Source organism: Lutzomyia longipalpis, chromosome 1 (genome assembly GCF_024334085.1).
Source record: "Lutzomyia longipalpis isolate SR_M1_2022 chromosome 1, ASM2433408v1".
NCBI lineage: Eukaryota > Metazoa > Arthropoda > Insecta > Diptera > Psychodidae > Lutzomyia > Lutzomyia longipalpis.
In genome coordinates this window covers 31,858,951-31,884,788 of record NC_074707.1, presented here as the reverse complement: position 1 = coordinate 31,884,788, position 25,838 = coordinate 31,858,951, and the positions used below count along the sequence as shown (strand labels likewise).

At 36.3% G+C, this 25,838-nt stretch overlaps 8 protein-coding genes across 12 annotated transcripts in view; 6 read left to right on the top strand and 2 right to left on the bottom strand.

Annotated features, from left to right (window-relative positions):
• LOC129786110 (replication factor C subunit 4) overlaps positions 1-25,838 on the top strand; it is a 635,780-nt gene that overhangs the window by 125,151 nt on the left and 484,791 nt on the right. The window contains exon 4 of the transcript XR_008750097.1: positions 18,607-18,633. The gene's annotated coding sequence lies outside the window, so the exon portion shown is untranslated. The remainder of the gene's footprint in view (positions 1-18,606; positions 18,634-25,838) is intronic.
• Positions 1-25,838, top strand: part of LOC129785980 (extended synaptotagmin-2) — a 633,447-nt gene that overhangs the window by 122,818 nt on the left and 484,791 nt on the right. The gene's annotated exons all lie outside the window — the stretch shown is intronic.
• On the top strand, positions 2,573-4,144 carry LOC129786078 (uncharacterized). The gene is made up of 2 exons (XM_055820885.1): positions 2,573-2,739; positions 2,807-4,144. Exons 1-2 carry the CDS (start codon positions 2,671-2,673, stop codon positions 4,142-4,144), a joined length of 1,407 nt encoding a protein of 468 aa, XP_055676860.1. The 5' UTR covers positions 2,573-2,670.
• LOC129786172 (iron-sulfur cluster assembly 2 homolog, mitochondrial) lies at positions 4,141-4,830 on the bottom strand. Its single transcript, XM_055821022.1, has 2 exons — positions 4,628-4,830; positions 4,141-4,570 (listed from the first exon to the last, which is right to left on the bottom strand). The coding sequence occupies exons 1-2, from the start codon at positions 4,681-4,683 to the stop codon at positions 4,195-4,197; spliced, it is 432 nt and encodes a 143-aa protein (XP_055676997.1). The 5' UTR covers positions 4,684-4,830; the 3' UTR covers positions 4,141-4,194.
• LOC129786002 (protein HBS1) lies at positions 4,860-8,377 on the top strand. Of its 2 annotated transcripts, XM_055820752.1 has the most exons (5): positions 4,860-5,121; positions 5,184-5,642; positions 6,663-7,165; positions 7,229-7,634; positions 7,702-8,377. In XM_055820752.1, exons 1-5 carry the CDS (start codon positions 5,079-5,081, stop codon positions 8,331-8,333), a joined length of 2,043 nt encoding a protein of 680 aa, XP_055676727.1. In that variant the 5' UTR covers positions 4,860-5,078; the 3' UTR covers positions 8,334-8,377. The 2 variants fall into 2 exon arrangements, with proteins under 2 accessions (XP_055676727.1, XP_055676728.1); XM_055820753.1 differs by lacking the exons at positions 4,860-5,121; positions 5,184-5,642 and adding an exon at positions 5,680-5,902.
• LOC129785995 (protein kinase C-like) overlaps positions 9,117-25,838 on the top strand; it is a 501,513-nt gene continuing 484,791 nt past the window's right edge. The window contains exons 1-9 of one of the 2 annotated variants that reach the window (XR_008750082.1): positions 9,117-9,389; positions 9,813-10,006; positions 10,357-10,411; positions 10,490-10,682; positions 11,842-11,873; positions 12,498-12,568; positions 12,693-13,836; positions 13,909-14,048; positions 14,146-14,702. Coding sequence is in view for 1 of the 2 variants with exons in the window: in XM_055820742.1 (XP_055676717.1) it covers positions 9,239-9,389; positions 9,813-10,006; positions 10,357-10,411; positions 10,490-10,682; positions 11,842-11,873; positions 12,498-12,568; positions 12,693-13,836; positions 13,909-14,048; positions 14,146-14,307 (2,142 nt within the window). In the remaining variant the exon portion in view is untranslated. Of the gene's footprint in view, positions 9,390-9,812; positions 10,007-10,356; positions 10,412-10,489; positions 10,683-11,841; positions 11,874-12,497; positions 12,569-12,692; positions 13,837-13,908; positions 14,049-14,145; positions 20,505-25,838 lie in introns of those variants that run through there. The other variant, XM_055820742.1, reaches the window with a different exon arrangement.
• Positions 21,939-23,763, top strand: LOC129786191 (dynein regulatory complex subunit 5). The gene is made up of 4 exons (XM_055821043.1): positions 21,939-22,343; positions 22,405-23,130; positions 23,198-23,333; positions 23,420-23,763. The coding sequence occupies exons 1-4, from the start codon at positions 22,175-22,177 to the stop codon at positions 23,679-23,681; spliced, it is 1,293 nt and encodes a 430-aa protein (XP_055677018.1). The 5' UTR covers positions 21,939-22,174; the 3' UTR covers positions 23,682-23,763.
• LOC129786056 (protein-cysteine N-palmitoyltransferase Rasp) lies at positions 23,678-25,732 on the bottom strand. Its single transcript, XM_055820854.1, has 2 exons — positions 25,270-25,732; positions 23,678-25,152 (listed from the first exon to the last, which is right to left on the bottom strand). The coding sequence occupies exons 1-2, from the start codon at positions 25,367-25,369 to the stop codon at positions 23,699-23,701; spliced, it is 1,554 nt and encodes a 517-aa protein (XP_055676829.1). The 5' UTR covers positions 25,370-25,732; the 3' UTR covers positions 23,678-23,698.

Here is a 25,838-nt window from a genome sequence, read left to right as displayed (position 1 = left end):
ATAATTGTAGTCATCAATCCTAAAATTCTAGTTGACATAACTAAAGAATTTTAGTAGTTATGTCTTTACTGGAAACTTTAGTAAAGAATTTGACTAAATTGCCTACTAAACTTTAGTAAAAGGACAATAAAACTAAAAATTTTAGTTACTTTCACTAAAAAATTCAGAGCCAAATGAAATTTTAGTAAAGGTGACAAAAGATTTTAGTGATTCCAGGCAACATAACTAAAATTTTCTGTAATAACTACTAAAATTTTTAGTAATTGTTCCATTACTAAAGACTTTAGTAGCAGTTTACTAAAATTTTGACTTACATAAAGTTGTATAGGGTATTTTACGTTAGAAGTGAGTTTTTTTTATCAAAATCCTTTTTTTATCAAACCCGATAAATTTATTCGCAAGGCACTTTAAACCCCCCTGAAAGTAATTCCCGAATTGCTACTTTAAAGCACATCCTGGAATCATCAGAACATACCATAAAAGTTTCACATGAACGACACACCTCATCTTTCGTAAAGAATGCAAAGCAAATCATAAGGAGATGGGAAGTTTTAACAAAAGCTTCTTGCATCAACTTCAATGGTTCACCCATTCAACCATTTCCGGTTTCTTGAGGCGCGCGCGCGCTCACGCCAGTTGCTAACACAGATACATAAAAGTCACGGTGGAGACAGAAAAACTGTTAATAATAAATAATTGACGAGGAGACAAGAGACGCGCCAAGAGAGATCACAAACGTGAATAAATTCTTTTTTTACGCCAAGCACACGATCTGTGTATCTTGTAGGAAATTGACAGTCGCTATCACACCCTTTGTGCCTTTTTCTTCCCTCCATCGGGACTGGCCATCGAAAACGCGGCTGATATATTTATTGTGCAACGATGTGACAAATACACGCGAGGAAATATGCAAAATCCAATAAAATATCCTTGAATTGGAAATCACCAACCACCTCTTCATTTTTCTTTTCTCGCGACTGTCTCGCGATTTCGCCTGCTCCCCTGTGGCCCCCCTGGTCGACGTCGCCCCCCATAAGTCCAAGACACCTTATAGAACGAAATTGATTTGCAATTACACTCTGCTGACAATTTGTCCGATTAAAGGTGCTGACAAATTATTTATTGCACTTAAAATTATCTCAAAAATATATATACTGCTGGACGGGCCACAGTGTGTGGCAATCTGAAACGGAACTTGCGCGCCTTATCCAAAAGAAAACCTTATAATACACCATCTTATTGATATACATTCTCTGTTGATCTTACACGTGAATGTTGGAGAGTATCTTCGGCCTATAAAAAAAATCCCCTTTTGTGTGAAAAACTATAAAATTTAAATACCATTCATTTCACACTATTATATTAGAAAATATCGTTATGAGGTAATTTATGTCATCTCCTAAATTCCAAGCTTTTATTTTTCATATCATTTGAATCACGGCGGCAATATGTATTATTTCAGCATCATCTTCTCATTTTCAGGCTCTAGTGACAAAAATGAAAATGAACTCACATAGAAAACAATAATATATCTCTTATTAATTCGATTGTATATTGCTAAAAGAAAATGCCATTCAAAGACTTGTCCGACTGATCTGACGCCAGCTATATATTTTTCATTCTGCTCCATTTTGTCGTGATATTATAAGAAATATTCAGTTTAAAGTTTAATTTATAGCCTTGGTAAATTGATTAAATTGGAACATATTTTATTTTATTTTTTTTTTAGATCTCTTCAAGCCTAATGCCTACGAATTTACTATTTTCTGGACATATTGAGATCAGATTACATGAAAATGTCATCATGTCCTTGACACATCCGGGTTAATTTTTTATTTGATATATTAACCCATTATAAAATTAATTAAATTTCAGTTTAAATCAAAATTCTAGAAATGAAAATTTAAATAATTTAAAGCTTTTATTTCTTTGGCTAAAAAGCTTTTTAAATTTTCCCTAAAAAGAGGGTTTCTTTTGTGGAGCTTTTTTATGTGATTTCCAATTGGAAAATTTATTTTTTCCCTCCTAAATTTTTTGCATGTTCAAGAAAATGAAGCTTCCGCTGGAAAAAAAGCTACGGCTTTTGCTTTTTCGATTTATCATTTTTTCTTCTCATGGAAAATAATCTCTGGAATTTTCCAACGGAAATTTCAAATTAAAATATGAAAATTTTCTGTTGTGTGCGAGAGTGAGAAAAAAAGATAAATTGCTAGAGCGTGAAAGCATAAACAAAGCTTTGCCTCTCGTTTTCACTAATGAGAATCACATCTTCTGTTTCAGTCGCACCCGACCAAAAACTTCGTGACACACAGAAAAACAATTTTCTCCCAGAAAAATTGACACTTTTACTCGCACTTGATAACCCTTTCGCGTTCCTTGGTCATTTAATTATTTTTCCAAGTTAAAAATGCATTGCAAAAGGTCAAAGAAGATGCTTTTCCTGAAAAAGATCTTCTGAGAGCTTACGTAGAATAAATATCGTTATTAAAAGAACGAGTAAACGCGAAAAGACTGATTCGCAAAAACTAATCTCACCACTCGCACTTTTACACTTTATTTTTCTATGTGTAACTCGTGCGTTTTTTTGTACGCATGCCGAAAAGAAAAAAAAACATTTTTATCAGTAAATTTAAGAAAAGTTTACGTGTCAGCAAATTTCGAACAAACTAAATGGCTAATTCACTCTGTCAATTGTTCACACAAATGGAATTCGACAAGGATGTTAGCGCAAAAGCAAAGGTAAATTAAGAATAAAAGAATTAAAATGTTATTTTGGCTAATCCACGTTTTTTTTTCTACTTACCAGAAAGTCTTCTCCGATGCCCAGGAAGTTCAGAGATCAAAGGTCGGTGATTTCCACTGCTATAAATTAAAGGGAAAGTCTGACGATCCATTTGGAGACGTTGTCAGCTCCATCAAGAGTAATCTCGATGTCCTAGCGGAACTCGAGGAATTGGCGGAAATTGCTCCTAAACATGTGACAAAGAATCACATCCGGAAGGCTCTTGAGATAGCTGGACACTATGGGCAATTTTCCTACAGATATCCCGGTGTTACTCAGGAATTTGTCTGGACGAAGGAGCTGTCAATCTTTGAAATCATTTTGGATTTCCTGTCATCCCTACAGGCTGGTGAAGCGCTCCAGATTAGGGTACATCCTTGCCGGATGGCTCTCTTTCTCTTTCTCTCTGCCCCCCTTGCAGCTGAGTGTATCGAAGAAGAACTGCCGACTCTTCAGGAAGACAAGAAACATTTTGGGACGCTCCTGGTTACGGAATTTAGTGATTTGCAGTCAGCTTCGGATGTACTTGCAGAGTCCTTTAGTGACAACACATCTCCATGGAAAATAAGAAATCTCCTGCTGCAGGAGAGTGTTGAGGAAAAATTTCTAGAATTGGTGATGCCAAAGCTTGAAAAGTATCCCCAAGTTTACTTGTCCAGTCAGGAATTTCATGATAATTTCAAAGGTGCCATCACTACTGCAACAAAGATGAGCCTTAAGCTCTTTAGCAACCCGAAAGATGAGGGGGATGTGAAACCAACAATTGTTCTTGGTCAGAATAGGTCATATTTCGACAAACCAGGAAGTGATCCAGCTCCTATCGTTGTGATGAATATCTTCCGGACAGTTAAGGAGGGCATTGGGATGGCGAATGCCTTTAATGGTGGATCAGTGTCTGTGTGGTGTGAGAAGCTCTCTATTGCCTATGAGATTGCCCATGGTCTCAATGTGCCCATCGTGTGGATAAATTCTCTGGCAAAGTTTACCCCAGAAGTTCCATTCTCTTTCATCTTTGGTGGTATCACGTACGGATCGGAGATTGCTGTGCTCGAGAAAATGCTCTTCCAAAAGCGCTACGGACGCAACAATGTAATTTCCCCGGAAGACCTTAAAACCTTCTGTAACTACTCCCCAGTGTCCCTCATCGTGGGAGGAAAATATCACTTTGAATGCCTTACCAGTGCTCTCCAGTCAGCTCATCTGGTGCAGTCGAACCTCATAAAAATCAGCACTGATGACACCAAAAATCGCTTCCGGGAGATCCTGTCGTCGTGCACACGAGTCAAATGCCAGAATCTCGCCAGTGTCTACACCCAGAGGAAGACGATTGTGTTCCCATTTGGTGAAACTTTTGCCAATTGATGCGAGAATTGGATTTTTACTAAAAATACTTTATCACAAAAAACTAATTTCTAATCAATTTTGATGGAGAAGGAAGCTCCGCACGAACATCCCTGGTCAGCCTTTGGGTTTCCCTCCATCACAAATCCCGACCTTATCAGTTCTTCCTTGTAGTCTAGGGTAGTTCCTGCGCAGTAATCCAAAGAAATGTTATCAATTACAACCCGAGCATCATCCGGACCGAAAATAAGATCGTCGTTGTTGATTTTTGTGTCAAAATCGAATTTGTACTGAAATCCCGAACATCCGCCACCGTCCACAGATACCCTGAGAAATGATCCATCCGTACAGATCTCCCGCAATCTCTTCACGCACGCCTCGGAGAGTTTCAGAGCAGAATTTTCGTCTATTTTGGTAACATTTTCTGATGCAAATTGCCGGAAAATTCTGCAAGAAGAACATATCGACATTATTTTGACAAATAATGTTGCACACACAACATACCTCATAGCACATTTCCCGTAGAATGGAGAAATAATTCTCCGAATTTGCAGTGCCATTGGAGTGATGCAAGATCCTTTTAGTTTTTTTCCTCCGAGAACTTTGGGAAAAATTCTTCGAAATTGTTCAAAAACGCAATTTCGTCGCAGCAACAACTTTGCTTACTTATCGACAAATCGTCCGAGCACTAATCGACTGTTGTATGTGCGGACATGTCGCCTTGATGCGACCTTTACTGACTGAATGAACGCAAAAAAGTGAACGACATAAAATGGAGTTTTGTTGTTGATTTTTGGCAAAAGAAGTTTTTGTACATTTTATACAATTTTATCGGCTTGCACATGTTCCGCAGATGAGAAAAGGTGCGCCAGAGTGTCTAGTGTATATAATGTTTGTGAATTAGAATCAAAATTTGTTGAGAATTCGGTAATTGAGAGAGAATTTCGCGAAAAAAATGTCACGTCACAGAAACGTGAGGTCACTGGACTACAAGGAAGGTGCGTCCTAAATTCTCCTTGTTTTGCACCTTCCCACAATAATAGCAACCCTTGCTTTGCAGAATACGATGGCTATGAAGATGTTTTTGGACATTCAGTGGACGAGGAGGGATGCATCTCGCCCACAGACGCGCAACAATGGATTTACGATCGAGCTCGTGGGCAACAGAGCATTGCAAACTTTATGGCATCGAATCGGGATATCCAGGAGGAAGATGAGGGTCGGGAGGATGTAGAGGAGGAGCGTGAACTGCAGCGGAGAGATTCGGAGAGCTATCAGCTGCCTGATTTGCCGGACGAGGAGATGGGGCGTCTCATGTCGTGTATGGACGAGATCCGGAGCATTGTGGGGGATTCCGTGGTGACGGAAAAGAGGCTCGTTGAGACAATCATGCACTTTAGCTATGACATGACAAAGGCACTGGATGCAATTCTCAATCCCACAGACCAGACGACGCCAGATGCAGCAATGATGGCGAGAGCACCCGAGAAGGAGACGACGAACGCACACATCGAGAAAGGTGAGTGATAAAAAAACTACATAACTTTGGTTAGCTCAAGTGATGAAATTCCTCTGGCCATGGACTATATAGTGGGAGAGATTCGGAACTGCTACTCTCAGTTCCTCCCATGAAGTGTGTGTGTTCAGTGGAAGTTTCAAATCATTCTGACGACCCCCAAGCATCCTTTGAAGTTTCCCAGTTTATGTGGTTTTCAGTATTAATTGATTTTGCCCTTTTCTCTTTACTTCCATGTACTCTGCTATGGATTCTTATGCAAGGTAAGATTGTAATCCGATTCCCAAAAAACCTCCCGCGAAAACTTTTAGTAGTCTATCTGAGTTAGTGAACTCCCGTCTGGAGGCACAGTCTCCTTCGGGTAGTAAATTCTCTCTTCCCAAACTCAATACAAATAATCCAGGACAATCCAATTCTGGAGGTTTAAAGTTCATTCTTCCCAAATTGCCTAATATTCCTAAATTCCCCCAAAAGCAAAAATCCCTTGAGGTGAATGACCTCAAGATTGAGAAAATATCCCTAAATGACGCAGAAGATTGTAGTATTATGGGAAATTCCACGTGGACTATTGATCTTACAACAGCCCTAATAGGTCCAAGTGATGCTAAACCGTCTAGCAAAACCATCAGAGACGATGATAATTTCGTTCCACAATTTATTGACTGTGATATTGAGAATGATTTCCTTCCGGGAAGCATTACACAATACTGCGAAATTGATCTCTCACCCCTGCTGCGGCAAAAGCTAAAGCAAAGAACAAGAAAACCATCCAGACTTGGCACGATAGTCTGTAGAAAATTTCACAAGAGCAGGATCCCCAAGATTTCCATGCAATTTGAAAAGAAACATCATATTGAACCATTTAATTTCGCAGCACCCTCCCCCGATGATTACTGTTTACAATTTTTACGAAGATAAAGCCTTTTTTAATTAAATAGAATGTATTTTTAGGAATTAGTTTGTAAGATAAATATAAATTTAATATTAAAAAATTTCCGGACACACAAAACACCCAATTTGTAGGCGTAGGGCCGCGACTACAGGAGAAATTCGCAAAGCCATCGACAGCACCCACTGTTACAATCACCCCAACACCGGATCGAACGACCGTAAAGAGGGGTTTCGATGTGAATTCCCCAAATGTGCAATCCCCAGTAGTGTCTGGGCGGAATACACCGGAAATTGGGGGGGATGAGGGACGAACCCCCAGCCGTACTGGTGCCAAAGAGAATCATCAACGCAATGCCCAGGAGATGTACCAGAAGGAACGAAAGTCCGGCAAGAGCAACATCCACATGGTGGTGATTGGGCATGTGGATGCCGGCAAGAGTACCCTCATGGGGCATCTCCTCTTTGACTTGGGCAACGTCCCACAGCGAATGATGCACAAATACGAACAGGAGAGTAAGAAGGTTGGCAAGTCCAGCTTCATGTATGCCTGGGTGCTCGATGAGACAGGCGAGGAGAGAACCAGAGGCATAACAATGGATGTTGGTAGCTCAAGATTTGAGACAGACAACAAAATTGTAAGTAGCTGACACAAAAATCTTGTACTTCAAACGCTTCTGAATTTGCACATAAACTTCCAGATTACACTCTTGGATGCTCCTGGCCATAAAGACTTCATTCCCAATATGATTTCCGGAGCAACTCAGGCTGATGTGGCACTTCTCGTTGTGGACGCGACTACGGGGGAATTCGAAACGGGTTTCGAATCTGGCGGGCAGACTCGTGAACATGCTCTTCTGGTGCGATCACTCGGTGTATCTCAGCTAGGTGTGGTTGTCAACAAGCTGGACACGGTGAACTGGTCTCAGGAGCGTTTCGATGAGATTGTGGGAAAGTTGCGGGTCTTTCTCAAACAGGCGGGCTTCAAGGAAGCCGATATCACCTATATTCCCTGCTCGGGGCTTACTGGGGAGAATTTGGTGAAGCCCCCGTCCGATGAGAAGCTCACTCGGTGGTACAAAGGACCCACTCTTGTCAATGTTATCGGTGAATGAGGAAATCGTCCTTCTGAATTTAACAAAAAAAAACTAATTTGAACAATTTTTTTCCTCAGATAACTTTAAGACTCCAGAACGTTCAGTGGAGAAGCCATTCAGGATGTCAGTGAGTGACATTTTCAAGGGAACCGGATCAGGGCTGTGCATTTCGGGACGAATTGAGACGGGAGTGGTGTGTCTCAATGACAAAGTCCTCGTGTGCCCATCGCGGGAGCAGGGCCAAGTGAAGAGTATCCAAATTGATGAAGTCTCCCAAAATTCCGCCTTTGCCGGCGATCAGGTGAGCATCACGCTTTCCGGGGCAGACATATCAAACATCTCAGTGGGGCACATTATCTGCGACATGGCGAATCCCGTGCCCGTTGCCACGAGATTCCGTGCCAGGATAATCGTCTTCAATGTCCGCGTGCCCATTACGATCGGCTTTCCCGTTCTCCTGCACCACCAATCGTCCATTGAGCCCGGCAGCATTGTGAAGTTGAAGGCGCAGCTGCACAAGGGATCGGGGGAGGTGATCAAGAAGAATCCTCGCTGCCTGGGCAATAATTCGTGCGCACTGGTGGAGATTGAGACAGTAAAACCCATCTGTGTGGAGAAATACTCGGATATAAAGGAGCTTGGCAGGATCATGCTTCGTGTGGGCGGTGTCACCATTGCCGCTGGTCTCATTACGGAAATTGTTAAATAATAATCTTTTTTTTTTTGGCCAATAAAATTTTTTTTCCTCAAAAATTCAAATTTTTAAATTGGCGGAAAAAATTCAAAATCGTCGACAAAGTCAGCTTGCGTCAAAACATTTCTGCGTACATGCGGTATGTGCTGACTGAACAGACGATGTGCGAGGGAGAGGAACTGCTACTGTTGCTATTTCATTTTTTGGCTTTTTACACTCTGGGAAAATTTTTTTTTCGGCAAAATTTGAATTTTCTGCGTTTTTGATGCCAAACGACGCGACGTCGCCTCCTACGCTCCAAAAACCCCACCCGGATGGAAAATTCGGCGGAAAATGCGAGAAAATCGTAAAAAACAGAAAGTGTGAGCGAGAGAAAACGAGGATTTTGCAGCAATGGGTCTCGCTCCCACGGAAAAATTGGCAGTGTGAGAGCGAGACATCGCGAAGTTTCATTACACTCTCTGTCTCACTCACACAGCAAAGTTGACAGTGTGGGAGCGAGATGTCACAAAGTTTCGAAACTTTCTTTCTCTTTTCCTCCCAGAAATAGAATTAAATATTTTTAATTTTCCCCGTTTTTTTGGCGCCAAACGACGCGAGAAAATTCCAGAAGTTGGAAAAACCACACCCGGACGGGAAAATCGTCCGGAAAATGCGAGAAAATTGCAAAAAAAACAATTTCTATCGATAGTTCAGACTATCGATACTATCGCCGCCAAAATCGAAAAAAACCTACCAAAGTCACATCGCCGTGTGAATGCGCTTCTCTTGCATATGGGTTTGTGTGCCAGACGTGCCAGAGGTGGCAGATTGGTGTGTGGGTGATGCAAGTGACGCGGTGAGAAAAAATTGACAGACGAGAAAATTTTGTATGTGGAAAAAAAAAATAATGTCGAATAAAAATTGCAAATGAAGTGAAAATGTTTACGGGCACGATTAAGATAAAAGTGTGTGAGGCCTGTGGGCTGCGGCCGACGGACTTCCAGACGCGACACATGATGACTTTCGGGAATAAAGAGGTGGAAAAAATCGACGCATACGTCTCCATTGATGTTGATGAAAATCACCTAGGTAGGCAAAAATTGGCCATTTAGGGGGCATCCGGGAGTGCCCTGGGGTCCAGGGGTGCCCTGTGGACGCCCCTGGGTGACCCACGATGCCCCATGGGGGTGTGCCATGTGTTTTTCCGTTCGCACCCCAGAGGCGAGTTTTCCTCAGCTATTGACATTTTTCTTTTTGGGGAAAAAGTAATGGCGGCCCCTGAGAAAATTGTATGAGGAATTTTCCAACAATTTTCCTTGGCACACATTGCGGGTGAAAAATGCACTTTTTGGGCTCATTTCGGAATGGTAAACGCCCAAAAAGTGAGCAAAATGGTCCATTTAGGGCGAAAAAGAGGCCAATGGGTGGGATTTTGAGGGAAAATTCTCTCTGCATGCAAACAAATAATCCTCCTTCCTACTATTTTCCGTGGTTGGTGCTTCTTTCTCGCAGGCGTCTCCACCACCAAACCCAAGACCTTCGATCCCGTCTGGAATGAGAACTTTTCCCACGAAGTGCACAATGCCAAGAATCTCAGCTTGACAGTATTCCACGATGCAGCTATTCCACCGGATGACTTTGTGGCCAACTGCAATATCCCCTTTGAGGACATGATGCAGCGGGAGAAGGAACAGCAGGACTTCTGGGTGAGTTTTTATTCCTTTTTTTTCTGCCCACTGCGGTAAGAAGGGGATCACTGCAGAGCAGTTGTTTGCACATCATGAGCAAGTTAATTGTATGCTCCTCAAGTAATTAACATTCATGAGATAAGGTCTCGCTGGTCGGGAGAGTACATCTCGGTGAAGAGAATCGCAGTGTTGTGTACACACACTTGTTGGCAAATAGAGATAGGAAATCTCGTTGGCAAAATATTGCAATAATAGCACCGAATGTGGTGGGTGTGAGAATGTTCGAAAAATCACTCCTCAAGACCTTGATTTTTGTCTTATAACATGAAATGAGTCACCACAACCCATTGTACATCCTCTATTTGCAGGTTGATCTTGAGCCACAGGGAAAGATCCACGTGCTCATTGACTTAGTATGGCATGGTAAGATCTCACATAAAGATTAACATCTCCGCATGGAAAATGTAATAAATTCCCGTCATTTTTTGTTCATTTATGCAGATCAAAATAATGCACAGAGCGGTGCCGCACCAGTGGCCACCGTGTCCGGAGGTCGAGAGTTCAAAGAGCGTGCGGGCTTCAATCGACGACGGGGAGCAATGCGAAGACGCGTCCACCAAGTCAATGGACACAAATTCATGGCAACATTCTTGAGACAGCCAACATTTTGTTCACACTGCCGAGAATTCATTTGGTAAGTGGGCATTATTGTTTCATTAATTCAATGTTCCTAAAATGTTTTGATGAGGGGGAGCAGCAGCAGCGGTGTATGTAGTAGGGTGCTAACTAAAAGGGGCTAATCTGGATGAAAACACTTCAAACTAATACAAGGGGGTTTCAAGTCATTTCTAATCACTGTCTCTTGCTCTAAATGAAAATGGTTGCAATAATGTTAATAATTTATTTTGTGCAATATTCGTATATTGGGGTGGTTTCACAAAATAAAATAGCAAATGTAATGAAAATAGACTCACCACATTATTAAACAATTCTTCACTATTCCACAGTTATAATTTTGGTTTTAATTTTATTTTATTGAGTCTTTCGCGAGAGCTCTTTTGGCTATTCGAGTGACTTGATTTTACTGATGAAAAAAAAAACAATTTGCACTATTTCACGACACACTTGATTTTCGATTATTAAATTTTACTTCGGAATTTCTTAAACAGCAAAGGTACTTACAAAAATTGAAAGATTTTTCAACGGTGAGAGTTTTGAAATAAATTGATTTATGAGAGTTAGTTTGTATTTTAATCGTTAAAATTTTATTTAAACAAATAATAAAAAGAAAGGTGGTGGAATCTTATTTGAATTCATTCTTGAGGAAAAATGCAATTGACCTTGCATTCTTGTCAGAAAATAGGAGAATTGCAAATAAAATCAAAATCACTATAAAAAAATCCATTTAATCACAAAAAAAAGAACGAAAAACATTCTAACCTGAGGAAGAAGGCAAATAATCTCTGAAATGTCAAAGAGAATATAGAAAAACGGTCACATTTTGCAGAATATCACTCACATTATAAACTTCATCAAACAAGTAAAGGGAACCTGACTTTTTTTTTAAATGTTCTAAGGAACATTTCGAGTAGATCTACTAGGAAAAACGGCTTAAAAGGGAGGAAAAACATAATCACACAAATTAGTAAATTGTACATCAGTAGATAGAAAGGGTAGTTCAAAGTAAAAGTAAATTTTCGTATTTTCCGCATTTTCTGTCTATAATAACAATTGATTAAAAAAAATGTAATAATTGCTCTTGTTTTAAACAAAAATGAAAAAAAAGTTTTTCCTTTTCGCTAACATTTAACCCCACCAATGTGCACCGTTTTTGATGATTTTTTAATTCACAGGGGTATCGGTAAACAAGGCTATCAATGTCAAGGTATGGAAATTTGCTATTTTTCTTCGTGTTTAATTCAATTGTCGTTGAAATTGAATTCCATTTTCTTTTTTTTTTCTTCATTTCTCTCTCTCTGTCTTCTCTTTACATCCTCCATACTCTTTAATTTAATCTCTCATCGCTCAATTGATAATATCCGTTTTATTTATATAATCCATTATATTTTTTTATTAAAACATCGTACATGTTTATATTCTTGCTCTTCAAACTGGCATGACTTTTTTGGCTCTTTCTTTTCTTTATTTAGTACAAGAATTGTGTGTCTCCTGTTGTAATTAATGCACTTTTTTTTAGAACCGAAATATCGTACAAATATTAATTATTGCATACAAAATGTGAGGGATTTATTTTTATTGAATTCAGCGTTGATTATGTCGTCCGTTTATTCATAAATCATCATGACTTCTTTTTTTTTTCTTGTAATGCTAATGCAATTTCATCGTGTGTGTGTGAGAGAAAGAAAGAAAAAAAGTGCATGAAAAAGTGACATTTATTTTTAGAATATTCACGAATATTTATATAAATAATATTTATTAGATGGATATAAATTGAGTTAAATTTTGCATATGAACACTGATTAATTCCAATAACTCTTTCTATTTATAGTTTGCACTTGTGTGGTTCACAAAAGATGCCATCGATCTGTTGTCACAAAATGTCCAGGAATGAAGGAGGAGGTGAGTGCGCTCGCTTCTCGAAGCTTTTTTTTTTTCTATTTTAATTGCGAGCTCTTTAGAATATTTTTTTCTCATTATTTCCTTCTTTTTTTTTCTAAAAAATTTTATTCATTCGTATGTACAGCAATCTGCTGGCCAGGGCTTCACAGTGAACATCCCACATCGTTTTGTGGTGCACAACTACAAGAGATTCACATTTTGCGACCACTGTGGCTCCCTGCTGTATGGCTTAATTCGACAGGGATTGCAGTGTGAAGTGTGCAATATGAATGTGCACAAGAGGTGCCAGAAGAATGTTGCCAATAATTGTGGAACGAATGTGAAGCAAATGGCAGAGATTCTCCAAGCTATGGGACTATCGGCAGACAAGCAGGGGCCACCGCGGAGATCACGGTATCTCAATCAGACTGCAGGTGAGAGTTCAACGGCAAGCGAGAGATCGTCCGATAGTGGTGTGAGTTCGGGACTCTCGGAGAAGTCTGCATTGGAGAATGCAAAGGCAAATGAAGCCTTCCAGCATGGGGATCATGGGCACGAAGTGATGCACCGAGGAAAGATGGGTCTTATTGATTTCAATTTCATCAAAGTCCTGGGCAAGGGTTCCTTTGGCAAAGTAATGCTGGCGGAGAAGAAGGGCACCGATGAGGTGTATGCGGTGAAGGTGCTGAAGAAGGACGCCATCATTCAGGATGATGATGTTGATTGCACAATGACGGAGAAACGGATTCTCGCTCTAGCGGCAAAGCATCCCTTCCTCACAGCCCTCCATTCCTGCTTTCAGACGCCAGATCGTCTGTTCTTCGTCATGGAATATGTGAATGGTGGTGATTTAATGTTCCAAATTCAGCGTGCCCGTAAATTCGATGAGGGCCGTGCAGCTTTCTATGCAGCTGAAGTGACACTGGCACTGCAATTCCTACATCGCCACGGTGTCATCTATCGAGATCTCAAGCTCGATAATATCCTTCTCGATCAGGAGGGACATTGCAAACTCGCAGATTTTGGGATGTGCAAAGAGGGCATACTCGATGGTGTTCTCACGTCAACATTTTGCGGCACACCCGACTACATTGCCCCGGAGATCCTTCAGGAGTTGGAATATGGGCCATCGGTCGATTGGTGGGCACTTGGTGTTCTCATGTATGAAATGATGGCTGGACAACCACCATTCGAAGCTGATAACGAAGACGATCTTTTCGAATCAATCCTCCACGATGATGTTCTGTATCCTGTATGGTTGTCACGCGAAGCAGTGTCGATTTTAAAGGGTAAGTTTCAGCTATTTTTATTCCATTTTTAATCAGTGTAAATCTAAAACAATCAATTTCAATTTGCCACAGGTTTTATGACGAAGAACCCTGCAAGACGTTTGGGGTGCACAGGAAATGAGAATCAAATAAAAAGTCATGCATTTTTCAAAGATCTTGATTGGGATGCGTTGGAAGTGCGAAAAGTAAGACCCCCCTTCAGGCCTAAAATTGTAAGTAAAAACGTTTATTTTATTATTAAAAATTTTTAAAATGGGAAATTGTGGTTTTGATGAAAACAATATTGCTTTTATTTGTGGGAAATCACAGAGAAGTCCACGGGACGCATTAAATTTCGATGCCGAATTTACCAAAGAAGAACCTGTACTAACACCTGTTCCAGTAGATACAATTCGTTGCATAAATCAAGATGAATTTGCTGGTTTCTCATTTGTCAATCCGGACTTTGGTCCCGAGCGGAGAGTTTGCTAAATCAAATTCTACCATTTTGGTTGTTTTTTATTTTATTTAATTTTATTTACACAAAAGGAAACCTTTTTAAATTAATAATTTTATTGAATGTGTATTGACGTGCGATTAAAATCGGAAAAGGAAGCTTTGTTCTCTTTAACAATCTTTCAATTTGATTAAGAAAAAGTTAGAGAGGATATAGTTTTATTGTGAAATTATTTTGATTCTTATTTATGAAATAAGAATCTATATTTTGTGAAAAGGAACAAAAGTGTTGAAGATGTAAAACCTTTATTTGTCGACATTAAAAATGATCGTTTTGTAATTTATTTTATCATGCAAATTATGAAGAGAGAAAAAAATTAATGAAGAAACCAACAACAAAAAATAAGCAATTAGAAATTTAAAAAAAAAACGCAGAAGAAACTCAAAATAAAATTAAAACAAAAAAAAGAACTATTTATAGACAAAATATAAAGAATGGAAAATATTATAGAAAAATGTATTTAAAAAAAATAGGAAATGATTCAAACAGAAAAAAAATCTAGAAAATAAAGTGGTATGGTCCTTTATTAGATGATAGACAGAGAGATTTATGTGGGAAAATTCGTAAATGATAAAGGAGTCATTTCACATGGGAAAAAAAGAATTACACCTGAAGAGAAGAAATGTATTTAGAAAATATTGGATTTTCTTTTTCTTTCTTGGCCCTAATTTAGCATACCTACCGGAATTTTTCCAATACTACTGCTAATGTACAACATAATCAATGTAACATGGCCAAATTATAATTACTTTGTCATAACTTATTTCTTTGGCAGAATTTTTATAGGAAAAGTTTTTTTTCATAAAACTTTTTTAAGCTCTAAACGTTCCTGAAATACAAAATCCCTAATTTACTCCTCTACTACCTACCTATAGATGAATTCAAAGGCTTAATTAAAAGAAAGCCTTTACGTAAGCCTTTGAATTTTGTTTTTGAATAAAAAAAGAAACAAGATAACAATTCAATATTTTCTAATTTTGTAAAATTCAATTTTCTCTCACATCATTAAATTTTAATGACACTACATTTTTACGGAAAAGAACAAACAAATTTGCGAAATGTGGGCTAAAACGTATAACTCTAAACTTTCGTAGTGATAATGTTAATATATCCATTTTTTATTACATCATCTTCACATATAATGTGATTTTCTAATATACTGAATTTTTGTATCTCCCCCTAAACTATTTAATCCACAAGGATAAACCTATCTCTAAATGAAAATTTTAGTTCTTCAGCAATATGATTGAAGGTTTAGAAAATATATCTTTTTACATTTTTCAGTCGTAAAATTTTTACGAAAAAAAATTAAAATTTTTATGAGAACGGGAAAACTTTATGAAAAAAAAAATTTAAAACAGTGTTTTGAAAAGTATTTTTTGGATGGATTTCCTTAAAAGAGAAAACAAGAAATTTTTAAATGATAATCTTTTGAGGAAAACAGATTTTTCTTAGTAAATCACAAAAATCTCACAAATTATTTATTTTATTTCTACTTCTATGCTTCTCTATGAGTACAAACGAATTTCTTTTATCGATTTTATTGTTTTTAATGATTGAGATTCTATTTTTGTTTTTAGTACTTTCGCATTCTAAAATGCTGTATTAGAAAACGTTCTAAGGAGTTCTTTTTGGTAGCTTTCTGCTAAAACGTGATCGTTTTATATACTTGCGAATTTTATTTAAAATATAATTTATTTTTGGAAAAATAATATTTTGGAGCAGGAATCTTTCTCTCAGTATACGCTTCTATCGCACTTCTGGATCAAATATTTTATTATTATAGTATTTTTTATAGTATATACAAATATTTTATACGTTTGTTTTTCTAGTCATTCTGTTTTTTTTAATAGAGAAAAAAAAACAGAAAACAAACAAGTTGTATTTTTTCCATATTACTTTTTTATACAATATTTAATTTTATAGTGTTATAATTATTAAAAAAAATAGTGCTTGTGTTGCATATCAATTTGTTCAGGTTGTCATTAAAGTTTTTTTTTTTTATTTTTGACTTGTATTTTGTGCTCAATAGTAGTTTAAAAAATTAATGTTATTGCTTACACACAATGTATTATTGTTTTGTTTTTTATTTTTAAGAGAATTAAATTTTTGAGATTAACACAGTTTACGTTCAACAATATAATAGTATTTTTTTTCAACTGAATGATCTGTTATTGTAATCTCTGTGCCAATAAATTGAAGGGTGTTTATTTTTGGTTCTTATCGAATAATATTATCTATATACTACATATAATATAATAGAATCCCTTTTATATGAAATTAAGAAAATTTACATAAAGAAACAATTATTGAGCACAATGTTTTATCTTATATTCAACTTGTTATAAAGTATGAAATACAATTATGAGAAGAGGTAAAAGAAAATAGAAAAAGAGATGAATATTTATAAGAAATAGCATTAGAATAGTATTTTATATAGAAAAGAAATAGAGTGGAGAAATTAAATTTGAAGAAAAAAAAGATTATTATTATGTTGATGATTTTTGAATTTTAATAATGATTATTTTCTTGAAAAGATAAAATGGAACAAAATACGCAAATATGAAGAAAAATTATTTTATAGAATTGTTTGTTATATAGATATTCACACTGAAGAGAGAAAAATCTATTTATTATTCTAATAGCTAAAAAAAACAAGAATCAGAAAGAATCAACTAAGCCCACAAAATAGAATGAAATAAATATATTTTTATTGTCTTTAGGTGCCAGATATTAAAAGGAAAAAAAAAGATGCTTGTGTATTGACGATGAATTTCTTTCTTCATGAAAAATGGGAGAATTTTGAAAAATTTATAGGTATTTATTGCATTATATTTTTTTATTTAGTTAGAAGATATATTATAATATAATAATGTACCATTTTAAAAACTTTCAAGAGAAGCAAAAAATACAAGAACAATTTTTGTTTTCTTTTACTCATGACTGAAGATTAGTATTTTTTTGTTACATTGCTGTGAAAATTCTTGTTTCTCAATATTAGTATCCCTCTTTTTCATCCCAAAGAGTTTAAGAAAAAATGAAATTTATTGCGGAGAATACTTTAAATCTCACATTACCAATGATGAGAATGATAATGGTTTTCATGAAAAGCCATAAAAAAGGAAACAAAAAAAACTGTGTTGTCAATAGTGATCAAATAGATGTGAGAAGAGATGAATAAATTAAAATACATCAAAATTATAATAAATAAAATATTATTTGAAACATATAAGATAAAAAAGAAACCACATAAATAAAGATATAAAATATAAAATAGCATTAAGTGTAAATGTTTTGCTTCGTGTTGATGAAAATATAATCTTAAAGAAATCTATTAAAGAGAAATTGTGTCATATATAGGTACATAATCGAATAAACATAACTACATAATAGTTACATTAAATTACATTTGAAGATACAATACCATACAATACAATCGATCATTCAAACAATTTGCATAAGAAAATATTTAGAAAAGAAACTACATTTGCATATTCTTTTTTTAAAAAAATGTTTTAAACCTCGCGATGGCAAGTTAGATCAACTGCCAATTTGAAGATATTTTAATTTACTTAGCACCGTAGTACGTAATGGGCTTTTCTTTATTTTTGACACAACCTAAGATTTTCGTGAATGGAAAGTCTACTTCCTCAGGCTCAAAATAAAAAGGAAATTTTAATTTTACAACATTAATACACATTTATCAAATTGAAAAAAAAATCACTAATTCTAAATTTTACTTTCTTTTCCCCACTTTTATCTGGACCTGATGAAAAAAGAAATCGTTTCCCAAAAGAATTTATAAACTAGTTTAAAAACAAGTTTCTATGCTAGAAAATTATCCCTGGAATTTACTAATTCATCTTTTTAATGTAAAAAAAATAATGCAAATGTTGTTTCACCCACTGAATAGTAAGAAAAAAAACTCACCTCATTCTATGAGTTATAATGAAAGACTCTTTTCTGAAATGAAAATAAAAATAATAATATAAAAACGTTGAGGGCTAAACTAATTGGATGAAAAACAAAGAGGAACAAGAACACAGTTTAGTGACAGCTATAGTGAGGGCAGATAGATAAATACTTAGATTTAAGTGAGACTAAAAGTGGGAAGAAGATTTTAAATCAAATTCATTTTGGAAAATATGTAAAAGGGGGTTAAGATGGAAAATAATTTGAATTCATTGGAAATCATTATACGAAATGATAGAAAAAAAACTCCTAATGCTTTCGACTAGCCAAAGAATGTAAACTATAATTATTAAATACTATAGAAATAACAAAAAAAGGAGAAAAAAAATGTGGGAAATGGGGTTATTAACTGTTAGAATGTGTTTAAGGAAAACAAAATAAAAAAAAATACAAAATACAAAAGAAAACATGAGGAATTGAAAAGAGATTACAGAGGGATTATTGCAAAATATATTGTTTCTCGATATATACACTCGACGGATGAATAGGAAAATTTAAATCAAAGAAATATAGAGAGAATATAGTAATTAAAAAAAAAGAGAAAATATTTGTAAATTAATTGTGTGTGTGTGTATAAAATGAAGAAAAAAATCAATTTCTTGGGAGATACCATCTTAAAAAAAAAATATTTTAATACCTATAGGAAAATGATTAATATATTCAGCAGGGGTCCACTGAATACATAACACTCATGACTCTCCTATTCATTTGGCAATGAGTGTAAGAAGTCGTAAAAAAAGGAGAATAAATAAATGGGAGTGTCATGGTCTTTTTCGGGGTGATTTTGTGACTATTTTAAACGGCTGATTAAACCCCAGACATGAATTTTTAAAATGAAAAAAATATCAATTTTTAATGATCTACTTCGGTGACTAAATTGCACATTTGGACCAAGTCTAGGTAAATTAAAGAAAAAATAATAATTATTGTATTATTTTGTAAAATGATCTCATTATTTTTCCGCTATTTTTTTTTCTATTTTCTTTCACTCTGAGAGTATCTATATACACATATATTTCTCGATCAAACTCAGATTAAGTGAACCTAGACTCTGTCAAAAATGCTACAATTTAGGCAAGAACAAAATCGCCCCGAAAATCTACAACAACTCTAGTCCCGCCTTTAGGAAATAAAATAAAAGAAAAATATATATAAAAATACCTATTAAAAAAATTCAGTTCATTGTGAGACAAAACTAATAAAGAGAAAAGATGAAAATAAGCGCAGTAATAACTATAAATAAATAACAGTGAAATATACTCCCACCATGCTACAAACAATACAAGAAAATCTCCTTTTAATAGATGAATGCAAATAAAAAAAAACAGTCGAATAGTAAAAAATAAAAACAACAGTAAGATATAAAAAAATAAATATTGTCAAACGTAAGAAAAAAAAACATAATACCTGTTGCAAAAAGAGAACAAAAATTTTGACCCCTGTTTGTCAGTGTTTTAATAAAAGAAAAAAAGCAAAAAAAAAGTAATTTAGTATATGAAAAAAAAGAATTGTTTAGGTAGTCATTAATATAAATAACTAAATGAGAAACACCTAAAAGAAAATCTTCAAACATTTAAAATTAAGAGGATGTTAAGGACAAAAAAATTATGTGGTGAAAATAATCAAGAATATTTATATTGTCTTTTTATTTGTGAAACATTTTGGAATTGAGGTAAAAAAAAATTGCAAACAAAAAAACTTTTTCATCGAATCATTAATCATAATATTTTTTCTTTTCTTTCCATTTTTTTAATTATGTGATGAAAAAGTTTCAATGGGAAAATCGCATTAAAAAAATTACATAAAATATACATTAAATACACTTTTCAAATCAAACATTTTAGATATAAAAAAAATGGAAGAAGAGAACAAAAAAAATTAAAATATTGAATGAAGATCATAAAAAAACACTCGAAAAAGAAAAACGATCTCAATCGATTTTCTTTGTGAATGATGGTGAAATTTAGTTCATTTTTAATTGGATTTAAGTGAAAAAACAAAAAAAGATATTTATAGTGAGATTTTTCGACGTCAATCTTTGATGAAATGAGGAAGAAAAGAGAAATAAATTAACAATGGTAGGGAAGGAAGATAATGTAATAACACACCATAAAAAATCATAATACCTTTCATGGTTCCCGTTATATTGATGTAATGTCGCAATTAATGAATAATATATACTAAATAACTTAAAAATAAATTACATTTGCTTTTTCTTCTCTTAGGTTAATTTGTAATCTAAATAAATCGGTGATATTCAATCCCTGAAATTTCATAAATTTCTTTTGAAATTTCAACGATTTCAAGGATTTCTTGGTCGCTAAATAGGACTTAATGAGCCTTACTCAGCGACAAAGAAATCTTTGAATTTTGTACTGAAATTTTAAGATTTCATGCGAATTTCAAGGATTCTTGGTCGCTAAATAGGACCGAATATCTGCCTCCTAGCAAAATAAAATGTACTGGTAAGCTGACCAAGCTTACGGGAGCTGTGTTTCTTTCAGTGTACCAATTTTGTGAGAGCAAACTAGAACGCGAATTAATTTAAATACGCGCAAAGTCGGGAAAAGTTGAAAAGTCATACCCTAAGAAATGTTTGGAAGGCCATATCTCGAGAACGGATCCATAGATTTTCATAAATTTTTTTTTGTTTGAAAGGTCTTGAAGTCAGCTATAACATATCGAAAAATGAAAAAAAATTATGTCGCCATTTTCGAAAAATTCGAGTTCGAAATTTTCGAAAACTTTGTTTTTGACTTTAGCGCCTCTTGCGGTCATTTCTCGAAGTTGCAATGTTCTAGACATTTGTAGGGTTTCTCGAAACCTTTCATTTGCGCTTGAGTTGATCAAGATCGGACTTGTAAAACCCGAGATATGACATGCCAATTTTGGAAGGCTATATCTCGAGAACGGATCCATAGATTTTCTTCATTTTTGGCATGGAGCTAGATAATATAGTCAGCTACAACATATCAAAAAATGAAAAAAATTTATGTCGCCGTTTTCGAGATATTCATCGAAAACTCTTCGAAAATTTTGTTTTTGATTTTTGGCCCCCTAGCGGTCATTTTTGAAACTTCGGATGTTCTAGAGAGTTGTAGGGTTTGTTGAGAGCTTTCATTTGAGCCCAGGTTGATCAAAATCGGTCAAGCCGTTTTCGAGTTATGGTCGATTTTCGATGAAAAATTGTGGCGGCCATATTGACTAAACGGCTTGACCGATTTTCGAAAATGAGGTATCGTTGGAAAGCTCTTGATGGCCCCTACAACATATAAAAATTTCAGATTTTTAGCTACTACAGGGGCTGAGATATAGCGAAAACAAAATTTTGAGGTTATTCAAAATGGCGGACGGAGGTGTGGGGAGGTGGATTTGACTTCATAATCGGATGTCTTCCGGTCGATATTTAAACTTTGCCGTTTACCGCAAGTTTCTATCTATTACCGTTCTCTTGCAATTTAGCTCTGAACTCCGGACGGACGGCCGGACGGCCGGAAAAAAAATTTTTGGCGCATACGTTTTTTGGAATGTGGGGACCCTAATTCGTGCTCATCCCAAGTTTGAGCCCGATCTGACGACTTTCGATTTTGCTCGGTACACAAAAGCTGTGTCTGAAAGAAACACAGCTAAAAAAACAGCTTTTTGGGAAATTTTCTTACCTCACAACTTTCTTTCAGATCTTCTACCTCACTCAAAAATTATTTTCCTGAGCTTTTTCTAAACTCTTGTGCGGTCTACTCTACTCCTGCCTCCCCTATACAGCTGAAGGGAATTCCATCAGTCGATTTATTGATTAAACAAGTTGAATTTCTTCACTGATGTCCGTTTGTTTAGTGTGTCGTTTAGAATTTTTGGAAAGTTTTTCCTTAAATGAAGTATCCAAATACAGTGGATAAAAATGCTCTAAAGGCATACATTGATCTAAGGGTAGTACGAAGGCAAAAGGATGGGCTGAATTCTCTTGATCTCAAATGGAATTTTGATAGCCCAGAATCCCTGAAAATCCTCTGCATTGAAGCTCTTGCTGAAAATTGGACAGGTTTGTGGAGCTTTCTTTTTAGAAAGAAAATCCATTTGAGAATGTTTGAAAATTGTTGCAGCAAATCCTGTGTACTCCGAAGTGATCTTCAGTGTGGACAGAAACTACCTTTTGGACATTCTAAGCTTGAATCTCTCCGTTGCCGACTTATCAGCCAAGATCCAGGATGATGTCTTTTGGGAGAGATTCTTCATGTCGAAATGGCCCCACTGCTATCCTCAGACGAAGAATCGTCCCTGGATTAAGGTCTTCATGGAGAAGTATCTCGCAGAGAAGTTGGAAAATATGAAGAGTGATGAATATGAGGAAGAATCCATGGTACAGCTGCTAGAACTCTGTGCACCACACACGGAAAATCTCGTTCTCAATCAACTACAGCCTACAATGTCGCCTGATCCTGAGCACAATGATCACGTCATTCCGCTCAATATTGTCCTTTCAAATTTACACGAACTCCGGAAACTTGATTTGACTTTTGACCTTAAAAACGTGGGGACAACCTTTTACCTGGGATGTGCCAATATATCAACAAATGACATCAAAAGCCTAACAGAGGGTCTGGCGAAATGCTTCGAATTGCAGGATTTCCGTCTTCACAGCAGCAAATTGGATGCGGAAATGCTGAAATTACTTGCCGTTGCTTTGGACAAAGGATGCCCCAATTTGGAAGTTCTTTCCCTGCCGCACTGTCGCTTCGGTGATGGAGGTTTGCTGGCTTTCCTAGAAGCTCTTGGGCCTGATTCATTACCCAACATTCGAACTCTTATCCTCACTAATAATTTCTTATGTAAGATTTTTGAATTCATTTCTGCAGGAATATTTTTTTTAATTGCGATATTTTTGTGGTTTTGTAGCTTCGAATGGGATTTTAGAGCTCTCGAAGGTAATTAAACGACGGAAAATTCAAAAGCTTGATTTAAGATTGAATCCCATTAAATCGGATGGAGCGTTCGCAATATTTGGTATTCTTAGACACATGCACGTTAAAGAGTGAGTATTTTTTTTGACTTTAAGAATTTAATTAAAGTCATTAAAGTTCATTAACTTTAACTATTTTTTTTTATTTGTTCTCTCAGGCTCAATCTATCCTGTTGTTCTCTGGACGATGAGATATCCTTCCTCTTCATTAAAACCCTAAAAGAATGCAAATTTCTGGAGAAACTCAATTTATCCGTTAATCGATTCAGCCACGAAATGGGTGAGAAGATCACGGAGATCATGCCACAGATTACGAATCTCCTTGAATTTGATCTACGCAATACGGATGTCTCAACAATTTCCCGAATGATCATTGATGATTATGTGCTGAAGAATCGTCTAAAGAAAAATTCAAGTTAAGATTACATTAATACTTTTTATTGTGAAATAATCTCTCGTGTGATGCTTGAATTCCGCGATTTTTGTTCTCTATAAGCTTTCTCGTGTCGTTTAATGAACTCTGATGTGAAGAAGATGCAGATAACACCTCCAAATACGCAGAGGTAGTGAAGAAAACCACTGTAGAAGGTCCGCTGGACAAATATGATGCCTACGTCGTAGCTGGCGAGGAAGAAGAAATTTGAGATTACAGCAGGAACGAGAAGAAGCGTCCCCAGAGCTCCATTCCATCGATATTCCCACGTTTGGTTAAAGTGTTCCTGAATGAATCGTCGGTATGTGGGTGTTTTTGATATTTGCCGAGCAAAGCTCTCCACGGTGAGGCAGAGGAAGTTCATGAGGGACCAGATGAAGATGTAGAAGTAGAATCCGTGCCACAAGTAAATGAAGACAAAGGTGAGGAGGCTTGCAAGAAGTTTCTTTCCAACTGAAGATGTCTTAGCGCAGAGTTCGCAGTAAATGTACCGGAAGAGGAATTCATAGAGTCCATGATCAAAGTGCTTCCACATGTCGGAGTACAGGTGAATCCGTGAGATACATTTGGGCTTCCTCGGTGGGTCAATGTCATCCATGCGAGCAAATGCCATCCCAATCCCATAGGCAATCACGTATTTTATGTGAAAAAATTGCCCCAGCAAGTAGCCAAACCCGTAGAGAGCCCAGGAATCCAGCTGTGACACCACATTCTCATTTGTCTGAAGATTATTAACATAGAAGAAATGCAGAGCACCCTCCAGGAAGACCATCCAGAAGATTGAGAGTAAAATATCACGGAGAAAAATTAAAATTTTCTCCGTACTCACTTCACTTACTTCCTGTCGGAGGGATTTTCGGTATCTTGAGTAGATCATAATGGGTCCCAAATGAAGTGTTGGGAAGTAGAAGACATACCCCATGAAGGGTTCAAGGGAGAATTCCCAATCACTGTGAGATTCTCTACTTTTACGATGCTCAATGGCATCAATGCCGAAGCTGATGCATTTCAGCAGCATCCATGCAAAAACAATTAAGATCTCATAAATTTCGCTCTCACCGAGCTTCGTATGCCTGGTGAGAAAGTCAAAGAAAGCATCACTCTTTAGGAGATTCAGTGCCAGCAGGTAAATTGAACTTCCAGCCCAGAAAATCACCTTCGATGCACTCCGTGAGAGTCCGTAGAAGAGGAAAGCGCTGGCAAAGGCTGCAATTGTCATAATGATGCCGTATCGCGTGAAGATGAAAATAAAGGAAATTGCAGCATAGAAGAATGGGGATGGTCTCTGCTTGATAAGTCGTACCATTTGACTCAAAATCATGTGGATTATGTACCAAAAAGCATGTTCAATGAGGAAGTTCTTCCAGTTGTGCCACTCATAGTCCATGTCATCTTTGGGCCTTCCAATAATCCACCAACCTTCGCTGAAGCCAAATTCTGCATTTTCTTTGTAAATTACTGAAAAAATGGGGAATTTATGGGACAATCATTAATAAAAATTTAGCTAAAAATTAATAAATTCCAACTTTATGATTTTAATAAAATTAAGCTTAATTTCTCGAGATTTATGCTTACATTTCCCATAGCTGAAGACACGATAAGATGAGTAGAAGAGAAAGATGAAATTCAGGGCAAAATATAGACTGATCTCACCGACCGGTAAATACTGGACCATCCTTCAAAATCAGACTTCTCTTCAGTTTTTATGCCTTCACAAGATTTCAGGCGGCATCTGTTGCCATCAATTTCTCAACTCTCTGTGAATTATTTTCTCTCTCCTCTCTCCATGAGAATTCTCGAAAGAGAGCCCCTGTATTTTTGTTTGCTCAGAAAATCGTGGATTTTTCTTTTGCAATTTTCCTTCAATTTGCCTCCAAAATATTGCCGATAAATACAATTTTCTACACCACAACACACCTCTGTAAGTTAATTAACATTTATTTAAACTTTATGAATTATTTCAAATAAAATTCATGCTAAATTCACTTCCTGCGTATGAACAGATTACTCAAAGCATTTCCAGCGCTTCTCAAACTCTTGAGAGAGAATTTGGGTGACTCTCATTTTTGAACGCAACGGAAAAAAAGAGGAATTCATGGAGGTCAAATGCAAAAATTGCCAACAAATTGTTATGGTGGCAGGGG

Bases quoted from the DNA above. Each gene is read 5' to 3' on its own strand.
- LOC129786172 (XM_055821022.1), bottom strand. From the start codon at position 4,683: ATGGCACTGCAAATTCGGAGAATTATTTCTCCATTCTACGGGAAATGT. The intron at 4,571-4,627 runs GTATGTTGTGTG...TTCTTCTTGCAG, and splicing joins TACGGGAAATGTGCTATGAG to AATTTTCCGGCAATTTGCAT.
- LOC129786191 (XM_055821043.1), top strand. From the start codon at position 22,175: ATGAAGTATCCAAATACAGTGGATAAAAATGCTCTAAAGGCATACATT. The intron at 22,344-22,404 runs GTTTGTGGAGCT...AAATTGTTGCAG, and splicing joins TCTTGCTGAAAATTGGACAG to CAAATCCTGTGTACTCCGAA. The intron at 23,131-23,197 runs GTAAGATTTTTG...GTGGTTTTGTAG, and splicing joins CCTCACTAATAATTTCTTAT to CTTCGAATGGGATTTTAGAG.
- LOC129786002 (XM_055820752.1), top strand. From the start codon at position 5,079: ATGTCACGTCACAGAAACGTGAGGTCACTGGACTACAAGGAAG. The intron at 5,643-6,662 runs GTGAGTGATAAA...CCCAATTTGTAG, and splicing joins GAACGCACACATCGAGAAAG to GCGTAGGGCCGCGACTACAG. The intron at 7,635-7,701 runs GTGAATGAGGAA...TTTTTTCCTCAG, and splicing joins CACTCTTGTCAATGTTATCG to ATAACTTTAAGACTCCAGAA.
- LOC129786056 (XM_055820854.1), bottom strand. From the start codon at position 25,369: ATGGTCCAGTATTTACCGGTCGGTGAGATCAGTCTATATTTTGCCCTG. The intron at 25,153-25,269 runs GTAAGCATAAAT...CCATTTTTTCAG, and splicing joins TGTCTTCAGCTATGGGAAAT to TAATTTACAAAGAAAATGCA.
- LOC129786078 (XM_055820885.1), top strand. From the start codon at position 2,671: ATGGCTAATTCACTCTGTCAATTGTTCACACAAATGGAATTCGACAAG. The intron at 2,740-2,806 runs GTAAATTAAGAA...TCTACTTACCAG, and splicing joins ATGTTAGCGCAAAAGCAAAG to AAAGTCTTCTCCGATGCCCA.